Genomic DNA, 26,282 nt, shown 5'->3' on the forward strand with positions numbered 1-26,282 from the left:
TTCCTTCCTTCCCTCCTCTTGCGAGGGGCCGGGCGGTGCCTCACGGCTCCGCGCTGCCGCTCGTTGTTTTCTGAAGCGGGGGGTGAGCGGTTCCAGAGCCCCGGTTTCGGAACCCGGTGGGGTTGTGGCATGGGGAGGAGGAGGGGACATCAGACCTGGGGCTGCCGACCTGATCCCCCAGCAGAGACAGTCGGACAGTCGGTAAATTTCTGCTTTCCCGTGTAAGGTTCGGAGCGGCAGTGGCCAAGGATCACTGAAGTTTCACTGACGTTTCCTTTTTGTTTTCCTTCACCTGTGCAAGCTTTGCACGGGATCACCCCACAGCCTTTTCCCCGGGGATAAAACAAACACCAATTCCGTGTCTGTTCTTTGCACAGCAGGTGAAGGACACAGCCCTGGGACAAGGCTGTGGGGGTGATGGGTGCATGGAATGGTCTCCATGGCTCTGGTTGGGATGCTGGGAGCTCCATGTTCAGCCTGGGGATGAAGATGCCAGGTCCCCCCTTCCCTGTCATCTTGCTGCTGGCTTCAGCTCCTCAAAAATCTGCAGCTTTTGCATCTTGGGTGCTGGTTTTAGGAAGGACAAGTTGTGGCACCTGTGGTGTGTTTGTGTGAGAAGGAAGAGCTGGGGAGGAGACAGAGCCCAGGCAGTGCCCAGGGCCATGGCAGAACCCAGGGCCATGGCAGAACCCAGGGCCATGGCAGAACCCAGTTGAGGTTCTGGGAATGTAGCCTTGGAGGAAATCAAGGTGAGACTCCAGTGGGGTTTGTTGGCTTGTGCCCTCCTCTCCAGTGAGGAGTGGTGGGTGAAGGACCAGCCAAGGAGAGGACATCAGGAGGATGCTGCTCACTCTGAGCAGGAGGGTAGAAGAGTGTGACACGTGTGACAAGTGTGACAAGTGCACTCCTGTGGTTGGAGAGAGAGGGGACTCTGAGAGAAACTCATGAGTAGCATGAAATAATTTAATAAGTGATTTCTCTCTGTCTTTAGTTCCAGATGCTTCAAAGGCTGTGTGGCCATGATGGAGAAGGGGTGTGGAGAAAGTTCCATTGCAAACTGGGCAGGGCTGGAGCTGGCAGTGTGACTGTAAGCAAGCACAGCAGTACCTATGGTCTAGCCTGACCTTTGCCAGGTGCTAAATAAACAGGCAAAAAAAGAGGCTTGTTTTCACCCCAAAGGGTCAGTACGTTGTCAGCGTACTCAAAGTGCTGCAAGTGCTTCAAGGGATGTTTGTGAATGTCACAGAAATTCTCTATTTTATAAAGGAAGGGGTTTAGCTTACTGAAGACCAGAGAAGGTGTTCTAGGAAGATTTAAAGGTGGTAGCCATGGTGGGAAGCTTCAGAAGCAGCATTTTCACGGGTAGTGTTACCATCTGCAACCACACAGTGGCAACAGCACCGTGGGGATGGAGCTGGTCAGGTGGTCACAGGATGACAAAACCAAGAAGTCAGATCCAGCCTGTCTTGGCATGGTGAAAGAAGAGCAGCAGAGAGAGGATGCATGAGAAGCTCTGACCAGGGCTTCTTCAGGACTGGTTTTGTCCTCTGGTTCCTGCCTGAGGAGGAGCAGAGATCCTGGTTCTTGTCTGAAAGTTGCATAAGATTAAAAAAATGGTTTTAGTGCATTAGGACTTAAATAGTATTGTGCTTTCTGTATGAATTTGGTAGAATTAAAATATTAGAGGAGTTCTGCGTTGTATTTCAACTACATTATTTTTAAATTATTTGCCTCCATTCCCAGGTTTGTGCTTTCAGTAAGTACAGTTCATTACAATTAAGATTATATCCCTGATGTTTTGGGAGCTTTTGGTTTTTTTTTTTTTTTTTTTTTTTTTTTTTTTTTAACTGTTCCAACTCGATGCTCCTGGGCAGATTTATTTCTGAAAAAGTTGAGGCTCAAGCAACTTTCTTCCCATCTCCCCAGAGAGAAGGCTGTGACACAGGAGGTTCTTCAACTTCATAAGCCTCTGGATAATCTTTAGACATGTTAGTTTAAAATTTGAGCTGTTACAAAGAAAACTGAACACTTTAACAGGAGATTGTTTGCTTTTCCAGTGGAGAGGAAAGGCTGGAACTGGTCTGTGGTCCTACATGTGCTCAGGGTGAGGCCATGCATGCATGCAGCAGGATTATGATCTTATTTTTAGACTACTGCTTATCTAAAACCTTTCCCAAAGAGCTTTGCAGAGTTAGGCTGTAAGTAATGGCAGCAAAGTGTGTAATCCAGGGCTTTGAGGGAAGAAGAAAGGATTTGTAGTCGTTGCCAAGCTTTATTAAGAGGTTAGGGAAATCCATGAGGTGACATGGGAAAAGGCATTTGTCCTGTTGGCAAAGGTTGTTCATCACAGCCCGTTGTGTAAACCAGTCCTAATAAAGTAATGTCTTTTAAAAAGGCTCTTAATAGCCTCAGAAATTAAAATACTTGCTTGTTCATGATCTGAAAAAAAAAAAAAATAGTCTGTTCTTGTCCCTCCTCTGTCAATAATATTAAACTCATACAAAGATACTGAACTGAGAAGGGAAGTCCCTCGATTGTGGCACTTTCAAACATTCAGCCCTGGCAGCTCCAGGCTCCTTCCAGTCTCTCTTGGTCAAATCCTCCTCCTTGGTGGAATAAATGAGCAGGGGTTGCTTGGAGTGACCTCTGGACCCAAACAGTGCAGTCCTGTATTTCTAGATGGCTGCCTTTCTATTGTATCTATTACTTCAAAATGATGTAAATCCTTCTTTCTCAGCCACAGGTTACCTGTTTCTGAGTTCCTGTTATGTTAAAGTGCAGAGTTTGGCCACTTGTCCTGTGGCTTGGCACTGCCTTTCTGTTGGTGGATTTCTGCTGTCAGCTAATGAGCTGTCAGCAGAAAGGTCTCCTGATCCTATCTGACAGGATGGAAAGGGGATGTTCAAATGTATTGAAAAGAAAAAGAGGCTTTAAGCATATTGTCCATTATAAACAGCCTTGCAGGTAGTAATTGAGTAAGTCCAGTTTCCTCTTTGGAGACAGTAGGATCTGTGTGTCTTCATTTACAAGAATTCCCAAAGTTCTTTTGGGATCAAGCAGTACCTGTTACATGCTCAGGTAAGCATGGGAGAGGCCCTTGCACTCCAGCATGTGAAGCAAATGGATAAAAATAGAGGAGATCTAGGAGATCAAAAATAGAGAGGTCAAGGGTTCAAAAAGGGAAGCACTGGATGTTTTCCTGTGTGCTGCAGAGGCCAAAAGGCAGAGAAGGTGGGAAGCTGGCTCTGAAATTGCAGCCAGGCCACATTAACCTGGCCACTCACTTGGTCTTGAGTGTGCCCAGGCTGGCAAAGGTTTGTCCTGTTGGCAAAGGTTGTTCATCACAGCCTTTTGTGTAAACCAGTCCTAATAAAGTAATGTCTTTTAAAAAGGCTCTTAATAGCCTCAGAAATTAAAATACTTGCTTGTTCATAACCTGAAAAAAAAAATAGTCTGTTCTTGTCCCTCCTCTGTCAATGAGGAGATGGGGACACCCCTCCCACCATAAGGTGCTTGCTGTCATCCCTCCCAGGCACAGCTTTGTGCTGTTGGGTAAAGAGCAGGATTGGGGAGCTAAGCCAGGTAAAAAATGGTTTCCTTTTCCTTTTGTTAATTTTCCAAGGGATCAGTCTTCAGGTCTGGCTGACAGGACAGTGGGTGAGGAGGTTGATGCTGGCACAGGGCAGGCAAAGGGACCCAATTCTGTGGTGCTCTGTTCAGTGCTGACAATCTTCTGATCATCCCACGTTACCCCATGCTGGCAGCAGGTATTTTGGCAGAGAGAGGCAGTCCCTGTGCTGGCTAGGGGCTCTCTTCCAGGGTTTCTTTCAGATGGGAATGCTGCTGTGCTGTCCTTGGTGTCTAAGATCTGAGCTCCTACCAGAGCCTCTCCCACTGCTGGACCTCGAGGCAGCTGTTCTGGGGTGCAGATTCTTGAATGTCTGCTGGAGGCTGCAGCACCTCCTGTACTGGGAGCACAAACAGGGACTCAGTTCCCTGTGTGCTGCCTGTTCTCACCAAAATAGACACGTCTGAGATCATGACCCTTCTGTCAAATGTGTCTGAAATTACATGTGGAGAGAGTGTCATTGAACAAGTCTTTTCTAGAAGGTATTCCCCAAGGAGAACAAAGGGAACAAGTATTTTGCACTGCACAGGATGACCTCCAGAGTGACACTGGGCTGTATTTGGCAGACGTGGCCTTTCCATGAGTGTGGGTCTAGAAAAGGCAGGTGCTCAGCCCCAGTAATTGGGTGTCTGTGTGCTGAGAAAAGGGAGAGGAAGAGGAGAAAAGTTCTCACCACTGAATGTGCTGCTGTGATGGAGAATGCAGCAGGAGCAGGCAGGAGGGAGGGCAGGGAAGCAGAGCCCCAGCTGGGCCTGGGGGAAGGCACTGCCCAGGAATGATGTGCCTGGGGCTGCCACCAAAGAAACCAGGGAAGCATCTGCATCCTAAGGGGGTCATGGGAGCTTCACCCTGCAAATGGACTTGCCTGGCTAACCTGTTAGTTTTGCTGAGCTTGCTTACACATCTGCCTTTTGAATGGAGTTGATTTTAGTCCCTATTAACCCCTTTCCCATTTTCCCCTGAAGGAAATGGAGCCCTGGAAGCCCAGGTACCCAGACACAGGCAACCCAACAGCCCTGGGGTGCCGGTTTGCTGACAAGCTCCTGATGCCACACATGCAAATCTGTTCCCACTCCATTTATCGTGTTGGTCAGAAGAAAATGTGTCTGAAATGGCCACCAGTTTGAGGGAGGAGTTGGTAGCCTGACTTGTGAGTATGCCTGGGCCAGGCTCTGCAGGTTGCTGCTGTGCTCTCAGTGCAGGATCTGCCCCACTCTTGGATCCTTGCTCCACATGTATGCTTGTGAAGGTGGTTTCTTACTGTGCAGCTGCATCTTAGCAACCATGTTTACAGATAGCAGTGAATAGGCTGTAAATATTTTTGAAGTCAGGTATCTGGAAGCCATTAAGAGCACCACAGCTAGTGATGGCTAAATACTGGCTTTCTGTACAAGTTGGTGGCTTTGAAACTGCATCTTGTGTTGTGATCTGTGGTATCTACCTTCGTGTGGTGCCCATGACCCTTGGACATCCCAGAGAAAAGAGGTTTGTGTTGGTTCCCTTGTTGGTAGTTGTTATGTAGATGCACCAGAGGCTTTGACACAGTGTCTGGGGCTTTGAGGAGACACGGGCAGCACCTGAGATCTGTAGCAGCCAGATGGTTCTCTCCATGTAGCAGTGCCCTGTGGCAGATGTGGATGGAGTGTACTGTGCTTCAGGGGAAGAGGGTGAGGAACACACCTAAAATGAAACTTCCTGCCCTATCCAACCAGCCATCTTTGCTCCATTTGATTTTGTTCTTATTGGAGGAAAGTACCCTGGATGCTACATCCCTCTGCAGAGGGGATTTAAGGACCTCTGCTCAGGAGAGACTGCCTCTTCCACGTTTTTCTTTTGCAGCCCACATAGCTGCTTCTGCCTCCCTGCCCCACCAGCCTGGGGCATTCCTGGGGGACCCGGCAGGGCTGGGGGAAGGAGTCAGGGGGCTTACTGCCCCCTTGTTGCCTGTCCTGCTCCCTGGCTGCTGCTTTTTGGTGGGGACCGGAATGTTGTGGAGAGGGCAGGGGTTGAACACGAGCCTTGGTCAGGCATTGCTGTCCTGGGAGCTTGTCCTCCTCTGGAGCATGGCACTGTCACTAGTGCAGCACAGATGTTTCTGCTTGTGGCTGCCCAGCTGCCCTGGTCCCCATCAGCCTTCCTCAAGTCCCAGCTGGCTCCTGCATCACACAGGTTTTCATTTGTGTTGCCCTCATCACATATAAAGGAGTCCCAGGTGCTGTTGTGATGGGTGGGGTTGCTGCAGCTCACGGGCACCCGCGTTTGTACCAATGGAGCAATGCTGGTGTGCCCCTTGCACGAGTGGGGGTCACGACGGTGTGCCCCGTGGGGCTGCGCTGGTGGGTGCTCTGTGCAAGCACAAGGGATGAGAGGAAGAAGCAGAGCTGGAGAGGTGGAAGGACTCGCCCCATGTCAGAGACCCCAGCAGAAGATCCGTGTGTTTCCCTTCCTCAGACTGGGCTCAGCTGGGTGCTTCTGGTTTCGTGCAGGTACCGGGGAGTCTCTGTGCCAGGATCTGTCACCATTTAATAGTCTGGGGACCTTGATATGAAGCTGGTGGCCGTGCCAGGCCGGCTCCTGCTCCCATGTGCCTGTCTGTGGAGCAGCCCCCTGCCCTCCTGGGGATGCCGGGGAGAGCTTCCAGCCTAGGGGGGACCCCTGGAGGGGGGGGGGGACAGTTGGGGGTCTCCTCTGCGGTGCCTCCGGGAGGAGGTTTGAGATCCCGAGGTGGCTGATGCCGAGGGATTCCTGGGCTCGTGTTGGGCGGGGACAGCTGACCCGGCAGCCGTGGCCTTTGTCCCGAGTGGGCCCGCGGGGGCAGCCGGGGGACCGGAGGGGGTGATGGAGCCTTCCCGGGGGGTGCGGGGCACGGCGCGGGGGCGGGGCCGCGGGGCGGGCGGGATCGGGCGGGACCAGCCGGGCCGGGCTGAACCGAGCGGGCTCACGACAGGGGAGCGGCGGTGGGGTCGGGCCGGGCCGAACAGAGGGCACTGTGTCCTGCAGGACCCGGGCCCAGCCCGAGCAGGTGAGTTGCGCTCGGCCCGGGCGGGAGTCGTCGAATTGGGCCCAGGCTGCCCCGCGCCCTGTCTTGGAACGGGCCGGCCGGGGGACACGGGCCACCCCGCCCCACTCCCCGGGCGCCTTCGGGCTCCTCTTCCTCCCATCCAGAAGCGGAGCCCCCGCCGCCCCGCCCGCAGCCTTCCGTGGTTCCGCTGTCCCCGGTCCTGCACCGGATCCCGTTGTTCCCGGTCCCGTCCGTAGCATCCCGCAGCTCTCCGTGGTCCCTCCCCGTCCTCCGACCCGCTGCGGGACCCGGGACCGGGACGCTCCGGTTCTGCGGCGCTTGAGCCTTGGGCTCCCGGCTTTGAAGCTGCCGCGTTCCCCCCTCCGGGGATGGAGATCGGGCTGACCCCTGCCCAGCGACCGCTTTGGGCTCGGGGCTGGGGCGGGGGAATGGGGAAGCTGCTCCTGAAGGGTGGCGGGGGGGAGCTGCGGGACATCCGTGACCCCCGCAGAGCCAGAGGTGCCCCCCGGACCTGTCCGTGGAGACAAATGTCTCTCGCACTGTCGGAGAAGAGCTCTGGGCTTTCCGGAGTACTGCAAGAAAAAAGTGGATCCTAATGGGGGAGAAAACATCAGAGTTTGTGCTTGGTGTGGAGTTCCAAGGCAGTTGCTCCGTGTCACCCTTCCCTGTGTCCAAGCAACTCCTTTGGCTTCGCTGCTGCTCTGATGCTGCTTGCAGACACTGTGCAGGTGCTGGCTTGGGTTGGTTTGCTGAAGGAAAGATGAGTTTTCAGCCCAGAAAAGGTTTCTCTTCCCCTGCCCTTTCTTGGTGCACCCAGACTGGAGACACAGAGCTGGCCCAGAGCAGCCCTGGGAGCAGGGTGCTGCTGCCTCAAGAAATGGGCAGCCCAGGATGGATTCTCCCACATCCATGGACCAATAGCTCCAATGTCTCTTTCCCTGACAAGTTTGGCAGTTCCTGTACAGACAAAATACCCAGGAGAGAGTATGCTTGAGCTACAGGTTCCAGCCTTCAGCTTCAGCTCCAAGTGTGTCTTGATTTTCTTTCTTTTTTTTTTTTTTAAAAAAAAACAACCCCAAACATCCAGACAAGAGGGAAAACTGAGCTGGAGGCTATGTAAAGCCTGTATGCAAAGTGTAGGTAAAGCTGTGGGGTAAACAAACAGTAAAAAACCATCAGAGAGTAGTGGAAGGATTTCTGTTACCATGCAAGGTCAGTGACAGCCTGGCACAAATCTGCAAGGGGCCAAACAGAGGCCAGCAGTGTTCAAAGCAGAGATACCTGCATGTGGATGGGCATAAAAGGGGATAATTACAATGTTCCTGTCCTAGAACAGGAAACATAAACTCAGGCTGGGTCGTAGCAGTGAGATTGAGGGACACAGCAGACTGCAAAGCTGGGGTTCTGGATCATCACGGGATGGGCCCATCAGCACTGAGAGCTCCCTGGTACCTTGCAGGGACTTTGCTGGAGGGTCCTGACCTGGCCCATGGTCCTTCCACAGGTGGGAGTTGGGGCTGGCACTCAGGGTAGAATCATAGAATCCTAGAATGGGCTGGGTTGGAAGGGACCTCAGAGCTCATCAAGTCCAACCCTTGCTCCACTCCCCCCGTGGTTCCCAGCCCATGGCACTGAGTGCCACATCCAGGCTCTTTTGAAATATCTCCAGGGATGGAGAATCCACCCCTTCCCTGGGCAGCCCATTCCAATGCCTGATCACCCTCTCCCTAAAGAAATTCTTTCTCATGTCCAACCTAAACCTCCCCTGGCACAACTTGAGACCTCTTGTGCCCTCTTGTCTTGCTGAGAGTTGCCTGGGAAAAGAGCCCAACCCCCCCCTGGCTCCAACCTCCTTTCAGGGAGTTGTAGAGAGTACCTGGCACATGTTTTCTGGGCCTTTTCCCATTGATTGTCACTCTGTGAGGAGCAGGCACTGATGCTGTGATTCCAGCAGCTCTGCTGAGCTGGTCCACCAGGCAACATCCTCTGCACTCAGCAGATCCCTCAGCAGTCTCCACTGCTGATGGTTGCTGTCAATACACAGCTGCTTTTTTCTCTTTAAATTTTTAGCCCAAATTGTCAGATTTGCACCAAATTTTCAGATTTGGTGCTTTTTAGTGATGTTTCAGAGGATCCCAAGGCAGTGTTTAAGCTCACAAACTGAAACCGTGGGTTCTCTCCTAGCCAAAGCACCTTCCTACACCAGTTAACAAAGCTTTCAGCAGCATGTTTGGTACCTGCAGGCTGCACCCAAATGTCCCTGCACCTGGGGAGTGGCACAGGAGTTGCCTGCAGAGTATGAGACAAAAGTGAGAAAGCCCACTTAGGGCAGAAGCTGTAATTTTCCTGCCACCTCCCTGTTTCTTGCTGCATGGAGAAAGCTGCTACCGGCTCCCTTGTGAGCTGGTTTGCTGCTGCTACAGTTTTCTACAGGCAGTTTAAAACATCCTGGGCTGCAAAGAAAGCTCTTCAGGGTCATTCCTGCTGGTCAAATTAAGTCTTGCACAATCTTCTCCCCTAAGGGCAGATTTTGCAGTGAAAACTTCATGTAAAAACAGCAGCTTGGGTTCACATGAAGGGAGCTTTCACTTGGAGCCCAGTTTCTGAGGCAACTGTAAACTTTGAGCATCGATGGCAAATGCTTTGGCTCCTGCCCCATCTGATTTTCCACGTGAGTGCTGGAACCTGGGTGCATCCCCTGCTGCTGAACCTGATCCTGGTGCTGCCCTTCAGCCAGTGGTTGGCCAGCACCATGCTCCTTATTGTCCCCAGTGTCCCCAGCTGAGGAGCACAAACTGGGTCAGCTCCACACTGCTGCACACCCACCAGTTGGAGCCACTGGAGTTACAGTGACCTGGAAGTGGACTTGGATGTCCTGCAGATGTGAGTTGCATGACCTGTGTCTCCAGCAGCTTTCTGGAGCTGTTTTTAGGCAGCTTCTCAGGGCTGGGTCCTGCTGGGTTCCTCCCTGCCACCCATCACCATGGATGTGGGTAGCAAGGCAGTGACAGTGACACTCTCACTGGTGGCCATGCAGGGAGCTTGCTGCTGCCCTGCCAGCTGGGTGAGGGCTCTGTGACCACGCTGGGGGACTTGCCAGGCACTCAGTGTTGGCAGCATTGGCAGAGGCATGGCCTGCAGTTGTCCTTGTCACAGCAGATCCAGCTCTCCATCCCTCCTTGTGCAGCAGACCCTGCTACCAAGCTCTGCGGTTTTTGGCCAAAAATACATTCTGTGGATAAATGTTTCTGTAGCTGCAAAAACTGTATTGGGCAGATTCATAGAAGAAAAAAAACATGTGAAGAGAGCTATCAGTGAGCAGTGCCAGCTGCAAGTGAGAGCCCAAAGGCAAAGGAGCAGAGCTGGGGCTGTGAGCCCAGGGTGAGGAGAGGCCATTCCCACCCCTCACAGCTCATCCTTGACTCTGGCTCATCATGTGGCCTTGGACAAGTCACTTAACTTGTTTTTTGTATGGTTTGGCTGTATTTTTTCCATCTGTTAGCAACAGCTGAATATTCTTGCTTTGCAGGAATATGAGATATCTGTAGGGAGCTGGGATTGCCTCGGGGGCTCAGTCTCTTGTGCTCCACTGCTAAGGAAATGCTCGCATCGGGTGCAAATCTCTTTCTCTTTCCTTGGCCCTGTGGGAGCTGCTGAGTAATACCTTGTTCCCCAGAGAGAGACTTTACTGCATTCAGTGGCCATGGCATGAGCTGGCTGTGACGTGTGTGGAGCTCTGGAAACAGCTTGTTTGCCTTGAGAAACTTCTCATAACATCTTGTCATACAAATGCTGCTTGTTCCTATATCTGCAGAAACAGTTGCCCTGGCAGGGGCAACCTGATTTTTGAGGCCTGCAGCAGAGGTGGGCAGCTTGTCAGCCAGCAAAAGTTCAACCTTCCACAAGTTATCTGGTGTTAATTAGCCAGTGCTGGATTCGGTGGTGGTGGCAAGAGGAAGGTGAAGAGTGGAGAAGTGGGAGCAGGATGTTATGGGAGGCAAACTCATGTTGGGGTGCTGTCCCCAAGAAGACAGATGAACCCTGCCCCAAGATGTCAGGACTTGAGCTCGTCCTCCTTCCCTCCCCTGGGAAGGGACATGTTGTGCAGGATGTATCCTGGATGCTGTTGGAGCAGGGACTGTCTGCCCTGCACCCACAGTTGTGCCCAGGGACAGGGACAGGGTGCCCCACAGAGCTGTGGAGATGCTGAACTTCTGAGGGAGCACTTGGCTGCTGTGCTGAGTGAGCTGGGCCTGGTTACCTCCATCTCAAGGCATTGGCATTTAAATTGCCCCTTCCCTACTTACCTCCTGCAGCCTCCAGCTGATTAGCAGGGGTTTAGTTCCTGTGGGATGGAGAAGCCCAGTGCCCTTGCTGCCTCCATCATCATCATCATCATCATCATCATCATCATCATCATCATCATCATCATCATCATCATCATCATCATCACCATCACCTGTTTCTTGAAGTAGCTTTTTTTCTGAAACTGATTTAATCTGTTGCAGGGAAAAAAAAAAAAAAAAGTGAATTAATTTATCTGTGTGTGCAGTTCAAAAACCTCTGACCTGGAGCCTCAGTCGTGTTTATTTTAAGACAGTCTGGAAGCCTGTGTGTTTTCCTGGTGTGCCTGTTGGTGCAGCCAGGGTAGCAGAGCTGTGCTTTTGGCCATCACAGCAGCTCCTGGGGGGATCTGGGTGGCAGAGATGATGAAATGGGTTGTTGAAATGAGCCCTCCTCAGTGCTGGTGAATCAAAGAGGATTCGTCACCTCCTGACTTCATCTCTTCAGCGTGTGTGGAGTTTGGTGCACAAGCTGCATAATGCAGGTCTGAAAATATGTTTTTCCAGTGTTGGGAAAGCTTCAAAGCACAGCAGGCTGTGTTAAACCTGTTGAAATAATTCTGCTCTGGCTGTTTGCAGGAAGAGGGCTTCAAAAGCAGGAGAGGGGGTTGAAAATTCGCTCCAATTTTTAAAATATTTGGTTTGTTTGTTTGTTGTTGGTTGGTTGGTTTGTTTGTTTGCTTGTTAATTTTAAGCTGCCTGGAAAGATTGATTGCTTAGCTGCTGCTGTGGACAAGCCAACTGGAGCTGATGGGGCTGCTGAGATTAATTTTCCACTACTGGGAAATACAATGCCTGAGATGCTCTAACTGCATTTCAGCTCGATCTGCTGGATATTTACTACAGCCCTGCTTTGGCTGGGGAGTAGAAAACGGCCAAAAGGAAACATATTCTGGGGTCTTCTGATGCTTACAGGGACAGATCTGCAGAGATACTTGAGTGGATGGGGCAGGAGCAGGATTTTTCTGTGCTGTACATGAATGATCTTGTGGAATGAGATGGTCATGGTGGGGACTCTGGCGTCTGCACACCTCACATTTCAAAGACTGAAAATGTGAAATCCTGGTTAAAGTTTTCCTAAGAAAAGCATCAGAAAAGCAGGGTTTCATTGTCCCTCCAGGCTGTCCCTGTCCCCAGGGGAATGCCAGCACCAGAGTGCTTGAGGATGCCATGAGGATTTCATTCTTTCCATCATTCCCTGAAGGTCTCTGCATACAGCAATCAACAGGAGGTGGGTCCCCATTAGCTGTCTCCTTCACCCAACTTATCCCCTTGTTTCTGAGGGGTGGAGAGCTGGCTGGAGGATGGGGCTCAGGTCCACTGGGTCTTCTCCAAAATGGTGCTGAGGCAGTTCTGTGATTTTGAGCCATTTCCTGATGGTTTTCCATGTGTAACATAGCAAATTTCTCCTCACATGGCTCCCAAAGTGCAAAGCTCAGCTCATACCCTCTAAGCACCCCCAAAATGGGATTAAGGGTGCTTTGGGGGTTTTGATGCTGTTTCTGTTCAGTGGTTTTCATGGGTGTTGGAAGAGCTGGCAGGATCCAAGTGGTGTCTCGTGGTTTGAGAAGAGGCAGATGGTTCAAAGGAAAATGACTCCTTAGGTGTGGTGAGAGCTCTTATGTGAAAGCTCAACAGGGGAGCATTGGCATTGCTCAGGAACAGCTGGCAGAGCACCAGGCATGGCTTCAGCAGCTTATTGAACATCTGGAGCACTGTGAGCAAGCACCCACAGCTCAGTGCCACTCCAGCCAGGTGTGTTCCTATGGGCAGGAGGTGAAAATGCTTTGGGAGGCCAAGGAAGGAATACATCCTGTGGGATGGAGAAGCCCAGTGCCCTTGCTGCCTCCATCATCATCATCATCATCATCATCATCATCATCATCATCACCATCATCATCACCATCACCATCACCATCACCATCACCTGTTTCTTGAAGTAGCTTTTTTTCTGAACCTGATTTAATCTGTTGCAGGGAAAAAAAAAAAAAAGTGAATTAATTTATCTGTGTGTGCAGTTCAAAAACCTCTGACCTGGAGCCTCAGTCGTGTTTATTTTAAGACAGAGTCTGGAAGCCAGTGTGTTTTCCTGGTGTGCCTGTTGGTGCAGCCAGGGTAGCAGAGCTGTGCTGTTGGCCATCACAGCAGCTCCTGGGGGGATCTGGGTGGCAGAGATGATGAAATGGGTTGTTGAAATGAGCCCTCCTCAGTGCTGGTGAATCAAAGAGGATTCGTCACCTCCTGAGGAGGAGAGGGTAGAAACCGTGTTCTCCCTGAGAAGGAGCAGTGCTGATGGTTTCTTGCTGAGGTATCAGTGGCTTGCAAAGTGCTGTCACTGCCTTTTAGCATTGGAGGAGAGATGGCCCCAAAGCTCCATCACTGGGGAGTGATTCACCAGCAGAGCCTTTGCTCTACCTCATGGAGAGCAGTCCTTGATGTAAAAAATAATTTCTTGGCTTCTGGGAACACCACAGAGGGGCTGAGATTTGAGATTTGTCTTCGGAGTCGTAGCTGGGAACCCCAAAGATAAGGAGAGCAACTTTCACCTCCTGTGGGGCGTGTTTGGGTGTGCAAGGAACTTGGCCCTTGTTCAAGTGTAGCCCCCACCTCCCTCCCCATTCCCTCCCCACCTTTCATCCCTCTTCTCTGGGCTGAACCAAGGAGCAGGTTCTGGTATTCACTATGGGATGATGCCTCAAACATTTCAGCAGGAAGGTCACAGTTTTTCTTGACAGAGAGGGTGGGCTGGGGATGATTGAGCTCAGATGCTTGACAGCTCCCACACGTTCTGCTTCCTTTTAAACACCCACGTGCCCTGCTCTGGTTTTTCATTTGTGTAGCATCAACTAAATATCAGGGGGAAATGAGATTTAGAAATGCTGGTGAAATCAGTGCCATATGACATCAGTTAGGGGGTCTTTACAATGAGTCTTCAGAACTAAAATAAAAAATCACAGAAAATGAAGAAAGATGTCTCAAAGGGAGCAGAGATAATGCCTGGGATTAGTCTGGTGACTGCCAAGTTGTTACAGCTGGGTTTTTTCCTACTCTTTTCTGCACCTTTCCATATCCAAGGCCTTTGTGTGCCTTGTCAGTCGTCATCCATTTTCCAAGGCAAGCAAACTTGCTGGCTGCTCTGGAGGGTTTGTTCCCACTGGCTCTTGTCTTGTTTCTTTTTCTTTCAAACACTTCACCCCATCAGCCAGGAGTACTGTGGCACTTCTTGTGCATGGGGTTGTTATCAGGACAGTCTGCACAGAGACCTTCACAGATGGTTGGGTTAAAATTGCTGAAAGCTTGGTGCTTTCCAAGAACAGCTAAGATACAGATATTCAGGAACAGTTGCCCCATTTGCCTCATTCCAGATGTCAGAAGCCCATTTTCCCCTTGATTTGCCTCCCCTGCATTTTCTGAAGTAAAAAGAGTCACCAGTGATGTGGGATAAGGGGAAGGATGGTTTGGGAGGAGTGTGAGCCTGGTGCCATAAAGGGCACGAGGGGGAATGGAGGGAGGAGGCTGGGGAGAGAAGTGTGAGAATCAGAGCAGTGGAAGAGGAAGATTCTATAGCAGAGACACTTGGGGCCAGGAGTAAAGTTCAGAACACACACAAGAGGAGAGTTGCTGGGGCATTTCTTTGTTCTGTGGTTGTTTAGGGCTTGTAATGACCTGTAGGCACCTGCCAAATCAGGATGCTTTTTCAGACTGCTTCCTGCTAGCACCCTCAAGCCATGGCCCTGTGTCTTGCAGTAGTAGCTAAGCCCTGTCCAGAGCTCTGGGCTCATGGATGTGGCATTAGTGTATAGCACAGGACATATGTTTAGAGCCCAATTTAGGCACAGTGCCCTCTGATACAACGTGAACTGCCTGAACAAGACTGAGCACCCTCTGCTTTTCCTGGGCTGCACCACTGTGTGTTGAAGGTGACACATCCTGTCTGCCATAAACCTTCAGAAGGTGCAAGTGAATTTTGTGATTTGACATCTTGAAGTCCCGAACTAAAATCATCCAAATCCAACCTGAATAATATCCAGGAGACAGTGTTTGGGGTGCATCAGCTCAGTGTCCCTTCTCTCTTTGCTCGGTCCTAGTCTCGCATGCTGAGATTTGTTTGGTGCAGAGATTTGTTGGGTCTCCAGCTGCCACTGATGTCTCACTGTGCCATACCCTGTGTTTCAGCTGCTGTGCCATGATGTGTGAGGCAGGGCTGATCCCCCAGGAGCCCTCTGTCCCCACTCAGTACTACACGGAGTCATCAGACACCTTCTGCCCCCCGGAGCGCTGGCAGCGGCTGCGCACGGCAGTCAGGAAGCTGGAGTTCTGGGAGAGCTTCAGCACCGAGCTGATAGGCAGTGGCTTCTTCTCCAAGGTCTACAAGGTAAACTGATGTGGAGCCAGCCCACAACTTCTGTGAGAGCAGCAGAGCTGCTGCTTAGGCCATGTAGATGGTGCCTCTCCTGAGGAACCTGTCCCCACGCTCGTTTCCTTGTCGGAATCCCCACTGTGGTCAGGTTTGTCACCTTCACTCTCCTCCCACGTGAGGTGTGGTCTTGGTTGTTGGGACATGACACAGATGCAGCAGAAACACCTTGGGCCTGGCTCTACCATTGCCTGCAGCTCCTTAGCTTGACCAACCCCATGATAAACATCAGAACTGCACATTTCTTCTGCATAAGGTGTTTCTGCCAGGGGAGGTCTCTTGAGACATCCTGGGTAAGATCCCTGGCTGGTGCAAGCACGTGTGGCCCGTGGAATGGAGTCAGGCTGTGGCAGGATCTGGCCATGGAACTGCAGAAAACATCCAAGTTGGATGGATAAGTGCAAATTGCTTTCTGTGCTCCTCTAATGCACCTTGGCTTGGTGCTGTGATAAAGCCTTTTGGGTGAACAGCAGGTCCATGGACAGAGCACTAAAGCTGATTCCTGGGAAGAATTCCCTTGAGCTTCCAGGGAAATCTGCAGCCAAAGGTGTATGGAAGCTCTTTGCAGACTGGGGCAAGGCATGAAAAATACCTCTCCCCACCACAGCCTCCCTTGAGTAATTGCATTCCCCACCTACACAGGATGCTGCTGCCACTGCTTGCAGTTTCCTTCATCTAGCAGATTCTCATAGTAACAGCTTCTGTTTCCTTTTTGTGTGACATTTTCCTCCTGCCCTGTCAGTGAATGAAATTCCAGCAGTAGGCAGGCTGGAGACATGGACTGTAAATGAGAAAGATGTAACTTCTTGAAGTAGAAAAAGAAATGTAAAAAAAAAAAAATTTTTTTTGGAAAGGAATGCTATGGGTCAAATAGTCAGAAGACAGCAGAGGAGGACTCAGCACAGGACAGTCCTTTGTGGGGACTTGGCATTTGTCTGGGGACTTGAACACAACTGTGACTGCTCTGATGACTCCTGGTCCCCTTGGGTCAGCCAATGCTCTGTGGGCTTGTAGCCCTGAACAGCAGCACTCCTGCTGTGAAGCATCATTGGCCACGGGCCTCTGAAGCTCTTTCCAAGCAGATTCTGTCTTCCAAAGCTCTCCCACAGCCAGGACACAGACACCCAAAATTGTCTGTGCCAGCCTGGGCTGGCTGCTTGATGCTTTTGCCATTGTTTGTCCTGATTCTCAGTAGTTGTTACATGTGGGTTGGCTGAGGAAGGAGGATTCACTTCATTCTACTTGGCAACTCATACTTCAGAGGCCTGGGCACAGCCTTTTGCTCTGTGGGTTATACTTTAATCCCTTAGAGGCTTTAGAGTGGTTCTCACACCAATCCAGGACAAACCTGGACACTTTGTGTGGTTCAGAGAGTTTGTGCAGAGCTAAGAAGTGCCCCTTGCCTGCAGTGCTGCCCAACCTTGGTGCCCCCAAGCCATGTTTTTCATGCTAAAAACACCTACTTAGCCCCTCCAGTGTTGTAAAGTTGGGAAGGAATATTGTGTGCAAGGTACTGGAGGGGATTCAGCTCTGTGGTAACCCAGTGTGGGTTGAGGAACTTCTCCAACTCAAGGAACACACAAATTTTTGGGATAGAAATAGTGCTGGGACAGCAGGGACCCATTTGTCCCCAACCACCCAGGGCAAGCATCACTGGAAAGGAGCTTCTGTGGAAGGGGCAGTACCTTGCATTTGTGTAAATGACCGTGCAAAGTGCTGGGCAGCAGGGAAATGGGATTCAGACCTTTGGTTGGGAAGGGTCTGGAGGAGCTGGCAGACCTCTGGGAACTTAAGAGATGTCCCTCTTCAACCTTGGCTTCAGGTGACCCAGCCTGCTGCTTGTAAGGTGATGGTGGTGAAGATCTACAAGAATGATGTGGACCAAGAGGTGATTGTGCGTGAGATCAGCCTGCTGCAGAAACTCTCCCACCCCAACGTTGTCAGGTGGGGACATCCCCATCCTCCTGCCACCAGCACTGGGCACTGGCAGGGACTGGTGTCTCTGAGTCAGTTCTGCGGTGAGGGATTGAGCTGAACCCTCATGGCTTCTTTTTGTGTGTGTGTTCTTCTGCTTAGGTACCTCGGGATATGTGTGAAGGATGACAAGCTGTACCCTATTCTGGAGGTAAAGTGTGCTGCAGGCAGGTGATGACCCTGTGGCCCTTTGGCAGGGAGGGTGGGCAGATACCCTGTAACCCCATTTATGCCTCTGCAACTCCTGCACTCCCTGGACTTGCCAGATTGCCTCCGAGGGGCTTCTGGTCCTTTCTGCACCACAGCTGGGCACAGCTGGGGTGTTTCAAGTTGGTGTGGTACCCCCAAAGGGCCAGAATGGGCCAGTTGGCCAGGAGGAGTTGGGGGTGTAGGATGGGAGTAGAAGGTGAAGAAGATGGAGAGTGGCAGGACCTCACCTTTGTTCCTACACTTGTTAACAGAAAGTGTTGTCTGAGCTTTTTGTCAGCCTGTTGCCAGGCTTTTTGCCTCCATCCCACTGCCTGTAAGGTGACTGTAACCAACTTACACAACCATGGGGCAGAGCCCAGAGCCAGGCAGTGACTTGCTGTGCCAGGAGGGGTGTTTGCCCAGGGGCCCCTGTGTGTGGTGCCATTCCCAACCTCCATCCTGCAGGGTGGGGTTCCTGAGCTGGTGAGGGAGGGCTTAGCACCCAGGAAGCTGCAGGGGAGCCTGTGCCTGGCTGCACAACCACTCACTTCTTGTCTGTGTTCCCAGTACGTGAATGGGGGTTGCCTGGAGGAGCTCCTGGCCAGCCAAGATGTTGCTTTGACGTGGAAGGACAAAGTGGACTTGGCTTCTGACATCACCAGGGGCATGATCTACCTGCACTCCAAAAACATCTACCACCGAGATCTCAATTCCAAGGTGTGCAGCTGGGAAGGGGATGCAGCTCCTGGAATGCTAAAGAGGGCTGTGCCTGGGGACCCTGCAGGGATCCCTTAGGGCTCTAACCAGGGCACCTCAGTCTTCGTGCTGCCCTTCTGCTCCCTGCTAATCCCTCACAGGCAAGGAAGGTTTCCTGATAAAGCCTCTCATTACATCTCATTCATCTCTTGCCAAGCAGGAGACCTAAACAGAGCTAAAAATACATTGCTCCTAGGGCTGCTGCTGTCAGGAAAGAAACAGGATGGAAATGTGTGCAGGGTTCCACAGGTTTTTCTTTGCCAACAGTTGCAAGAGGAGCTCTGCCAGATTTAGAGATTTCCTTTCCTGCTCACAGCAAGGAGGAAGGTGATGCTAACAGGAGCCAGCAACATCTGAGGTGGTGCCTGTCTGTGTCTAGAGCACCAGCAGAGCTCAGGAGACTCCTCTCAGCCTGAAATCACTGGGATTAGGATAATTTTATAGGAATTCCTCCAGAAAGCCTTTGGCTGAATAGTGAGCAGGGCTGACACCTGCATTTCAGGGTCTCTGTCAGGATGTGGATCATCATTTCCATTGGAAAGCTGCTTCAAAGGACTTTTCCTGGCTGCAGGTGGGATCAGCCCATCCCTAACCTTCCAAGGATGTAGATCTCTGGCAAGGGAGCCTGTGGCAGCGTGGTGGGGTGGGTGCTGCTCGGTCCAGGACCTTTCTGGGTGTCTGACACCCTGCCCATGGGCTCCTTTCAGAACTGCCTCATCCGGGTGACCCCGCGGGGCCGGGAGGCTCTGGTGACTGATTTTGGCCTGGCCAGGGAGGTGGTGGAGCTGCCTGTGAAGGATGTGGAGAGGAAACTTTCCCTGGTGGGCTCTGCTTTCTGGATGGCTCCTGAGATGCTGCGGGGAGAGCCCTATGACCGGAAGGTAAAGCTCTGCTTCCCAGCTCCTCTCTTCATCCTCAGAGCTCCTCAGGGGGCGTGGGGGGAGTGAAAGTGTCTCCTCTGCTTTCAGACATCTCCAAACAGGAGAAAAATTTCCCTCCTTCCCTGGGAAATGCTGTCCTGCTGTCTGGACCTTTGCTCAGTAGTGCTGTGCTTAGCAACTTGGAAGTTCTTTGTGTGGTTGTGTTAAGTTAAAACTTTTAGGGAAAGTGCTGTGGACAGGCAGTGAAGCCTCTCTGAAGAAGATGCTGACAAGTAACAGCCCAATGAGCCTGTGTCAGGATCTGTGGAGAGTGGCAGAGCTGTGGCAGAAGCACCAGACACCAGGGCCAGGCTTCCCACAGATGCTGCTGGAATCCAAGTGGTGTTTCTGGGTGGGTTCAGAACCCCAGAAGGTTAGAGGTTGACTGTCTCCATTTCCAATGGGCTTTTTATGCTTTACTAACAGCAGGACCTTGTCATTGGTGTTCCCCTTTCTCATGCTTTGCTCTCCCCCCCTCCTGCAGGTGGATGTGTTTTCCTTTGGAATTGTTCTCTGTGAAATCCTGGGCAGGATCCCAGCAGACCCCGAAGTGCTTCCTAGGACTCAGGTAATGGTTTCTGTAGCCAAATCTAATGGTGTTTTCCCCATGGTACCAGATTGTGGCTTCTCTCTGGACCAGACAGACCTGTACACACGTGTGTGTGTTCACACTCAAGGTATTTCCATGAGAAAATCTCATCTAAAAATTTTCAGTGCAGAAGTTCAGTGCATCCATAGTTTCAAACCTCAGGTTAGATCAATAATTTGAGATGAAGTACTTCTCTTTAAAGACCTTAATTCCAAATATTTCATTGTGCTTTGACATTTCAGCTTCTCCATTGAACTGGCAGGTTGAACACAACTTTTGATCGTTTCAACTTTTAACGTTTATTTTCAAATATGTTGCTTTTTGTGTCAAAACAGGGGCTTCCCTTTTTAGGGAAGGACTGTTTTATTTCAACATCTGCAACGTCTCCCTCACACAGATTGGAAAATGAAAATTTATCCTGAACAGGGGTGAAAATCATCAGGAAAATAGCAAATTGCTGCTTTCCAAGGAGCAATGCAGAGAACCTGCAGTGACATGAGATCATTCCATGTTTCTGTGAAGCTGAACTGTGCTCCATCTGTGTTCACAAGATGCAGAATTGCCTCTCAGAGACTCTGAAGGGACAAAGCTGTAGTCACAAGGCAACTGGCTGGACCCCTTCAACTCTCAGTTGCTGTTGGGAGAACAAATTACCTGCAGTTCCTGGCCTGGCTGCTGCTCAGCACTGCTCCTGGTTCCTCTCCTGGTTTCTGCTTTTGTGGCTCTTGTTGCCTTGGTCTGAGCTTTTCTAGGAGGACAAATATTGCCCCAGAGGCAGAGCACAGAGCAGGTAGAGAAGCAATGGAGGCTTCCAGCTCGGATGAGGATTTCTGCAGTCCTGCCAGGGCTGATGTTGCCCCAGGAGCTTTGCTGGGGCGTCAGTAAAATAGCTGTGATGGAGACCCAACAGCTTAAACCCATGAGCATTTTGTGCTTTCATCCCTTGAGAAAAATGAGGAGCTTCTAAAGGACTTCATAGCTGAAACTTTATCTTTCTACCTTCTCCATCCTTTGCAGGATTATGGCTTGGATGTTGCTGCTTTCCAAGGGATGATCAGTGAATGCCCCAAACGAGTCATGGACCTCACTGCAAGCTGCTGTCGGGTGAGAGCCTTCATAGTTTTTTGGGCTTTTTTCATTGGATTTTTATTTTCTTTGTATCACACTTGTCTGACAGAGTCCAAAATTGTCTTGAACCCTGGAGAGCTTGACCCTGCTGCTCTCAGTGCCATCACTTGGGGCTGTTCCCTTGTGTCAGCCCCAGAGTGACAAGCAGGCTGCTGATGATGCTCAGGCTCTCCTTGAGCCAGGCTGTGGGCAGAGGCATCCAGCTGGTCCTCTCTGGATGTCACCAGCCTTGCTGTCACCAGCCTTGGCCTCACAGATGTCACCAGAGCATCGTTCTCCAACGTTGCTTTAACATAAAAGGCAATGGTGAAAGCTTGGGGGCCTCCCCATGCTGCCCAGAGCCCCAAGAGGCAAAGCAAGAGGGAGGATTGAAGTTAATCTCTGAAAGGAAGAGAGAAGGAAAGGCAGTGATCAGGCAGGGAGCAGAGGTGCTGGGTGATCATAATGCACCTAAATGCTCAGGGCTGAAGGTGGCAAAGGGAAATAAATCCTTGCATGGGCAGAGGATGTGTGGGTAACTTGCCTGAATTTTGGGGGTGATTCCCATCAGCAGCTGGCTCAGATTTCTGTGTGTTCAGATCTTGTATCTGTGATGGGTGGCTTCCTGTTCCTTTGGGATAGTGGCAGGCTTCTGCCAGGCCTGTTCTGGGGCTGTTTTTCTCTGTCCTTGTGCCATGTGCTGGTCTTTGGGGTTCCTGGAGCTGCTCCCCAGGCTCGCTCTGTGGGGTCAGGCACAGAGGGAAGAAGAGGATGGTGGAGGAGGTGGGATGAGTGTCCCAGGCACTCCCTTTGGGTACACCCTGATGGCACTGTGGGTCACAGCCCCCTGAGGATCAGCTACACCAGGGAGACAAGATAGTTAAATCCTGAGTGTCATGGAGAAGCTCAGGGAATGTCCCATCTCCTTCCTGACACCTGCCTGCAGCCCTTCCCTGCACAGTGCTGGCCCCTGCACCTTTGGGTGGGTTTTGGGATGAGCCAAATTCCCATACCCTGTCCTGCTCAAGGCATTTCAGGATGTTTTTCAGCATCTCACTGCACCCACACCTCGTCTGCAGCAGCCCAGGTCACCAAGTGGTGGGTGACACCAGCAAACTTCACCAGCAGGCATCTGACCCAGAGCAGTGCTGGTGACCCAGCCTTGGGGGATGCAGCAGAACTTCACCCATCTCCTGCCCAGGGTGCCCTCTTCAGCTTTCTCTTCTTCTTCCAGGTGGAAGCATTTAAGAGGCCATCTTTCTCTGAAATCCTGGATGAGCTGGAGGATGTTGCAGAGAACCTGGAGCCTAAGAGAGACAATCAGCTTTCAGGCTGAGCTGCCTGCCTCCTCTGAGGCTCAGCAGAGAATTATCCAAACTGTAAATTAACTGTCTGGGGGTCAGGAATGAGAAAGGAAGGTGGGGAAGGGAAGAGCTAATGGATGCACTGGTGTTTGTTTGATCATAGTCTCTGCCTCTGGTTTCTTGGATGGAAAACGTGGTTAAAAATGGAGAAGGGACTTTACCAAGGGTGTATTTTTCCTAGCTCAGGCTTTTAACAGATGTGATTTGGACACTGAGCAGCCCTTGTCTGTTTGCTTGTTAAAAGCAAAAGATCCTGGAGGGACCTGAATTCCCTTGAGGATGCTTTCCAAATCCTGGACAGAAAGATCAACCTCTTCTGCTTCCCTCTGCCTCCTCCCCCACCCAGGGCCTTCCCCTTCTCCATCCCCGTGGCCTTGGGGAATCCCTCTTGAGGTCTGTGCAGTGTGAAGGAGAGGGGTTTGGGGGTGCTTGGTGAGACTTGGGGTTGCCTTACAATTCAAGGCCTTACAGCAGCCTTACAGGACCAGGGATGCTCAGGGAGATGCTCCTGGCATTGGCCATAAATTGCACCAGGCATGGGGGCACCTGGCAAGGTTTGGGAAGCCAAATGAAGTCACCCCCCAGGGTGCCAACCTGTGGAGCTGGGGTGATGGGCAGGTTGTGCCTTTTTGAAAGGCAAACTACCTGACTAATATCTCCCCTCAGAAAAACTCTGCCAGACACGTGTCCCAGCATCACAGCAGGCTGGATTTCTCCTCACCACTCCCAGCTGGGGCTCAAAGATGGAAGGGTTTGCCCCCCCTCCTGCTGCAGACATGGCAATGAGCTTGTGAGGACAAAACAGGGCAGGGCTGGGGCCAGCATTTAGCATCTCACCCATTTCCCTGCCTGGCCAAGCACCCATCACCTTCTTGCCTGTGTGGGACACCCTCAGAGGGCTCAGACAGCCAGGGAAGGACTTTGGATACCACTGTGGGCTAGGGGAGGGTGCTGGACCCAAACCAGAGGTGGACAAAATAATGGCTGGAAATGGTGTGGCAGTGCAATTAAGAGAAAGGGACAGGCAGCTGAGTGTCTGCCCCTAAATCAGCTGATTTCTGGGCCATTAGTTTGAATGATGTGTTCTGCTGGGACAAAAATGCCTGTGGGTGTAAATGGGTGTAATGTCTGTGTAGTGCTGGAGCTCTGTAGTAGTGGTTCTGTTATCCCAGACTGTGAGCTCTTGGAGCAGTGATCATTTTGTGTCCACCAAAAAGTATTTGTACATTATTTAGCCCAGTGAGCCCTCAAGCTACTGCTGGCAGCTCCAGCTGGACCCTCAGCTCAAGCTCTTGGAGATAGATTTGGTGTCCTCTATAACCCAACCTTGCTGTGCCATGGGGACTGCACATGGGAGTGTCAGAGGTTTGCTGGGAGAGATGCAAAGGAGGAGCCTGGTGATTCCACCAGGGATCATAAAGAACTGGGAGCTTGCATGAAACACACTCAATGGCACCAGAGTAACAAGATCTGCTTCATCTTCAAGGGGCACCCCAGAGGTGCCACTGTGCTTTTGTGGGACCCTGAGTTACTTGCACAGGAAAACTTCTGCTCAGCATTAAACTCCCCAGCAAATGCCTCCATCCCAGCTGGATAATGCAGGGGAGGGAGAGCAAAGCCTTGAGAAGCAGAATATTGAAAATCGGGGAAGATTTTTGACCTGGAAAAGTGAGACTGGCCACTTTTTGACCTGTACCAGTTTGGAGACTTTAGAGCAGTGAAATGGACTGAAATAGCAGTGTGACCAGCAGTGACTTGAATGTACTCAGTGGGAGCCAGGCACCAGCAGCATCACAGCAAAGTGTGGGGTGAAAATCACAGGGTGTGAATGGGGCAGGAGCTGGCTGCAACTTCCCAAGGCTTCCCAAGCTCCCCTATTCCATAGAGGAATAGACTTGAGAAAGAGAAATCCCAAGACCCAAAGAGTTAAGGGTACAAAGCCTTTTCCAAAGGCCATGCCTGGGTTGCTCCCTGGTTAGAGTCAGTTCTTTCCCAAAGCCCTTCCCCAGTTTTCCCCCTGCTGCCTTGTCTCTGCCCTCCTCTGTGGGACATCCCAACCTCTCCTGTCCTGCAGAGCAATAATTGTGAGACTGGGACACAGTGCAAAAGGCATGTGGAGTTGTGTGCACTTTGGTGAGGCTGTGAAAGGAAGATTTTCTGGTTTTTATTTATCTGCTCAGGGGTAAGAAGCCTGCTCAAGGATTAAGCAGATCCAGGCAGGGGGTATTTTCTGCATTAGCTAGCAAGGTCTTAGCTGTGGTGGATCAGAGCTGTGTTTTGGGGCCTGCCATGTGCCCCATCCTCTCTCATGGGATGGATCTCAGGTGACCAAATGGTATCAGGTGCTTGCTAGAAGGACCTTTGATGCCTGCTGCAGAAACAGGTGGGACTGAGGCCATCTGCAGGCACCACAGAGCTAGAAAAGCCAAAGCTGGGAGTCTGCAGAGAACAGAGGTGGTCTGGGAGTATCTTGGGTGAATGTCATGGACAAAGATTTTATCTTCATTGATGAGAGCTGGACGGAGAGGTGAGCATGAGGAACTTGCTGATATGTCCCCCAGGTCATACCCAGGCTCCCCCGTGGCAGTCTGACCCCATGTCCAGGTCATTGGTTGAATTTCATGTCTTGGAGTCCTGGCACTGGACTGAAGCAGCTGCACTGGGGGTCTGGGGGGGTCTGGGCAATGCAGGGGTTTTTTTCTTTCCTGGGACTGCCCTCTGCCTCTTCCCTCTCTTGGCTGCTTGCTTGGTGGGTGCTAATGGTGTGGATGTGGCCATGCTGTGCCCCAAGGGCTGTGAATTCCTGCATGGTCTGTGGTGTATTTGTTTTTCTAAATGCTATTTGGGAATAAAAAGTCTAATGGTTCTTTTCCACACCAGCCCTGGCTGCTGTGTTTCATCATCTTGGGTCTGCTGAGTGGTGGGGAGATGGCTACACATCAAGAGGCCATCAGAGGTTACAGAAGTTAATCAGATGATTACAGTAGTTACTATTTAGGGTAACAATATCTGAGAGCTTTATCTGAGATGCAGGTAGCTTCACCATCACTTGGTCTTTAAATCAAGGTAATGCACTTCTCAGAAAAATATGCTGAGGCTTGCTCAGCCCCTGTGGGACCCCTGGAAGCAGTCCAGGGTGAGAGTCAGGGGTTTACAGGAGCTCAAACCAGCCCAGGACTCCTCAGCTCTCTGAAAATCTGCTCTAGGCTGAAGGCACAGCCTGTCACACCCTTTCTGCTCCAGTTTTTCCCCACAAACACCATTCTGGTTTGTGTCCTCTCTTGAGTGTCCCTTGTTGCTGCTGGTCAGATGCTCTCTTGCCACATTAAACTGGCCTGAACTTCATTTCTGTTCTCTTGTGGGAGTAGTGGTATTCTTTGCCTGTCTTCCAGTTTATGCCATCAGCATAACTGCTGTGCACACCCAGCCAGTACATCCCATTCAGGTTGGAGAAGTGGCAGTCGTTGTACCACCAGGCTCCTTTGTACTCTGCAGCACAGTTAAAGGAGCTCATGTCATTGTCCTGGTCTGTTGTTGAAAATGCCATGTCCTTGTGGTACGATAAGGAGTCTCCTGTAGAGAGCAGACAGTCACACTTCATGAACAGAGAGCACAAAAGGGCCCCTGATGGGTCTAAGCACCCTGGGGAGCTTTCTTAAGAATTTGGATGCATGGCAGGTGCTTAAGAGATTCTTAAATCCTGCTCTGCTCTTGGGTGCCCAGGTTTCCTCCTTGGTCCTGGAGGAAAGAGTAGCCTTAGCTCTGCCATGACTGATAAAATTTATGGAAAACTTCTCCCTGCCTGGGAATCAAATGGGCCAGGTTCTCCTCACCCTTCCACGGGTGCCTCTTCTCTTGCCCTGCTCAGGTTCTCTGCAGAAATACCAAGGTCTGGGCTGCCCAAGTTGCAGAATACAAAGAGACATAAAGCCAGAGCATTGCTAGTGATGGGTTCACTCAAACCTGATTGAAG

General features: G+C 51.2%; 2 protein-coding genes across 11 annotated transcripts in view; one reads left to right on the forward strand and one right to left on the reverse strand.

Annotated features, from left to right (window-relative positions):
- Nucleotides 1-25,183, forward strand: LOC139806570 (dual specificity testis-specific protein kinase 2-like). Of its 10 annotated transcripts, none has more exons than XM_071766366.1 (10): nt 1-82; nt 998-1,087; nt 15,170-15,368; nt 17,233-17,354; nt 17,487-17,535; nt 18,141-18,290; nt 19,037-19,210; nt 19,734-19,817; nt 20,856-20,942; nt 22,180-25,183. In XM_071766366.1, the coding sequence occupies exons 3-10, from the start codon at nt 15,180-15,182 to the stop codon at nt 22,279-22,281; spliced, it is 957 nt and encodes a 318-aa protein (XP_071622467.1). In that variant the 5' UTR covers nt 1-82; nt 998-1,087; nt 15,170-15,179; the 3' UTR covers nt 22,282-25,183. The 10 variants fall into 10 exon arrangements, with proteins under 10 accessions (XP_071622467.1, XP_071622462.1, XP_071622463.1 ...); XM_071766361.1 differs by lacking the exon at nt 1-82 and adding an exon at nt 83-221; XM_071766362.1 differs by lacking the exon at nt 1-82 and adding an exon at nt 92-226.
- LOC139806569 (ficolin-2-like) overlaps nt 23,771-26,282 on the reverse strand; it is a 9,594-nt gene continuing 7,082 nt past the window's right edge. Inside the window, exon 9 of the mRNA XM_071766360.1 lies at nt 23,771-25,882. Coding sequence (XP_071622461.1) covers nt 25,635-25,882 — 248 coding nt within the window. The 3' untranslated portion in view covers nt 23,771-25,634. The remainder of the gene's footprint in view (nt 25,883-26,282) is intronic.

The sequence above is a fragment of the Heliangelus exortis genome, chromosome 22 (genome assembly GCF_036169615.1).
Source record: "Heliangelus exortis chromosome 22, bHelExo1.hap1, whole genome shotgun sequence".
NCBI classification, from domain to species: domain Eukaryota; kingdom Metazoa; phylum Chordata; class Aves; order Apodiformes; family Trochilidae; genus Heliangelus; species Heliangelus exortis.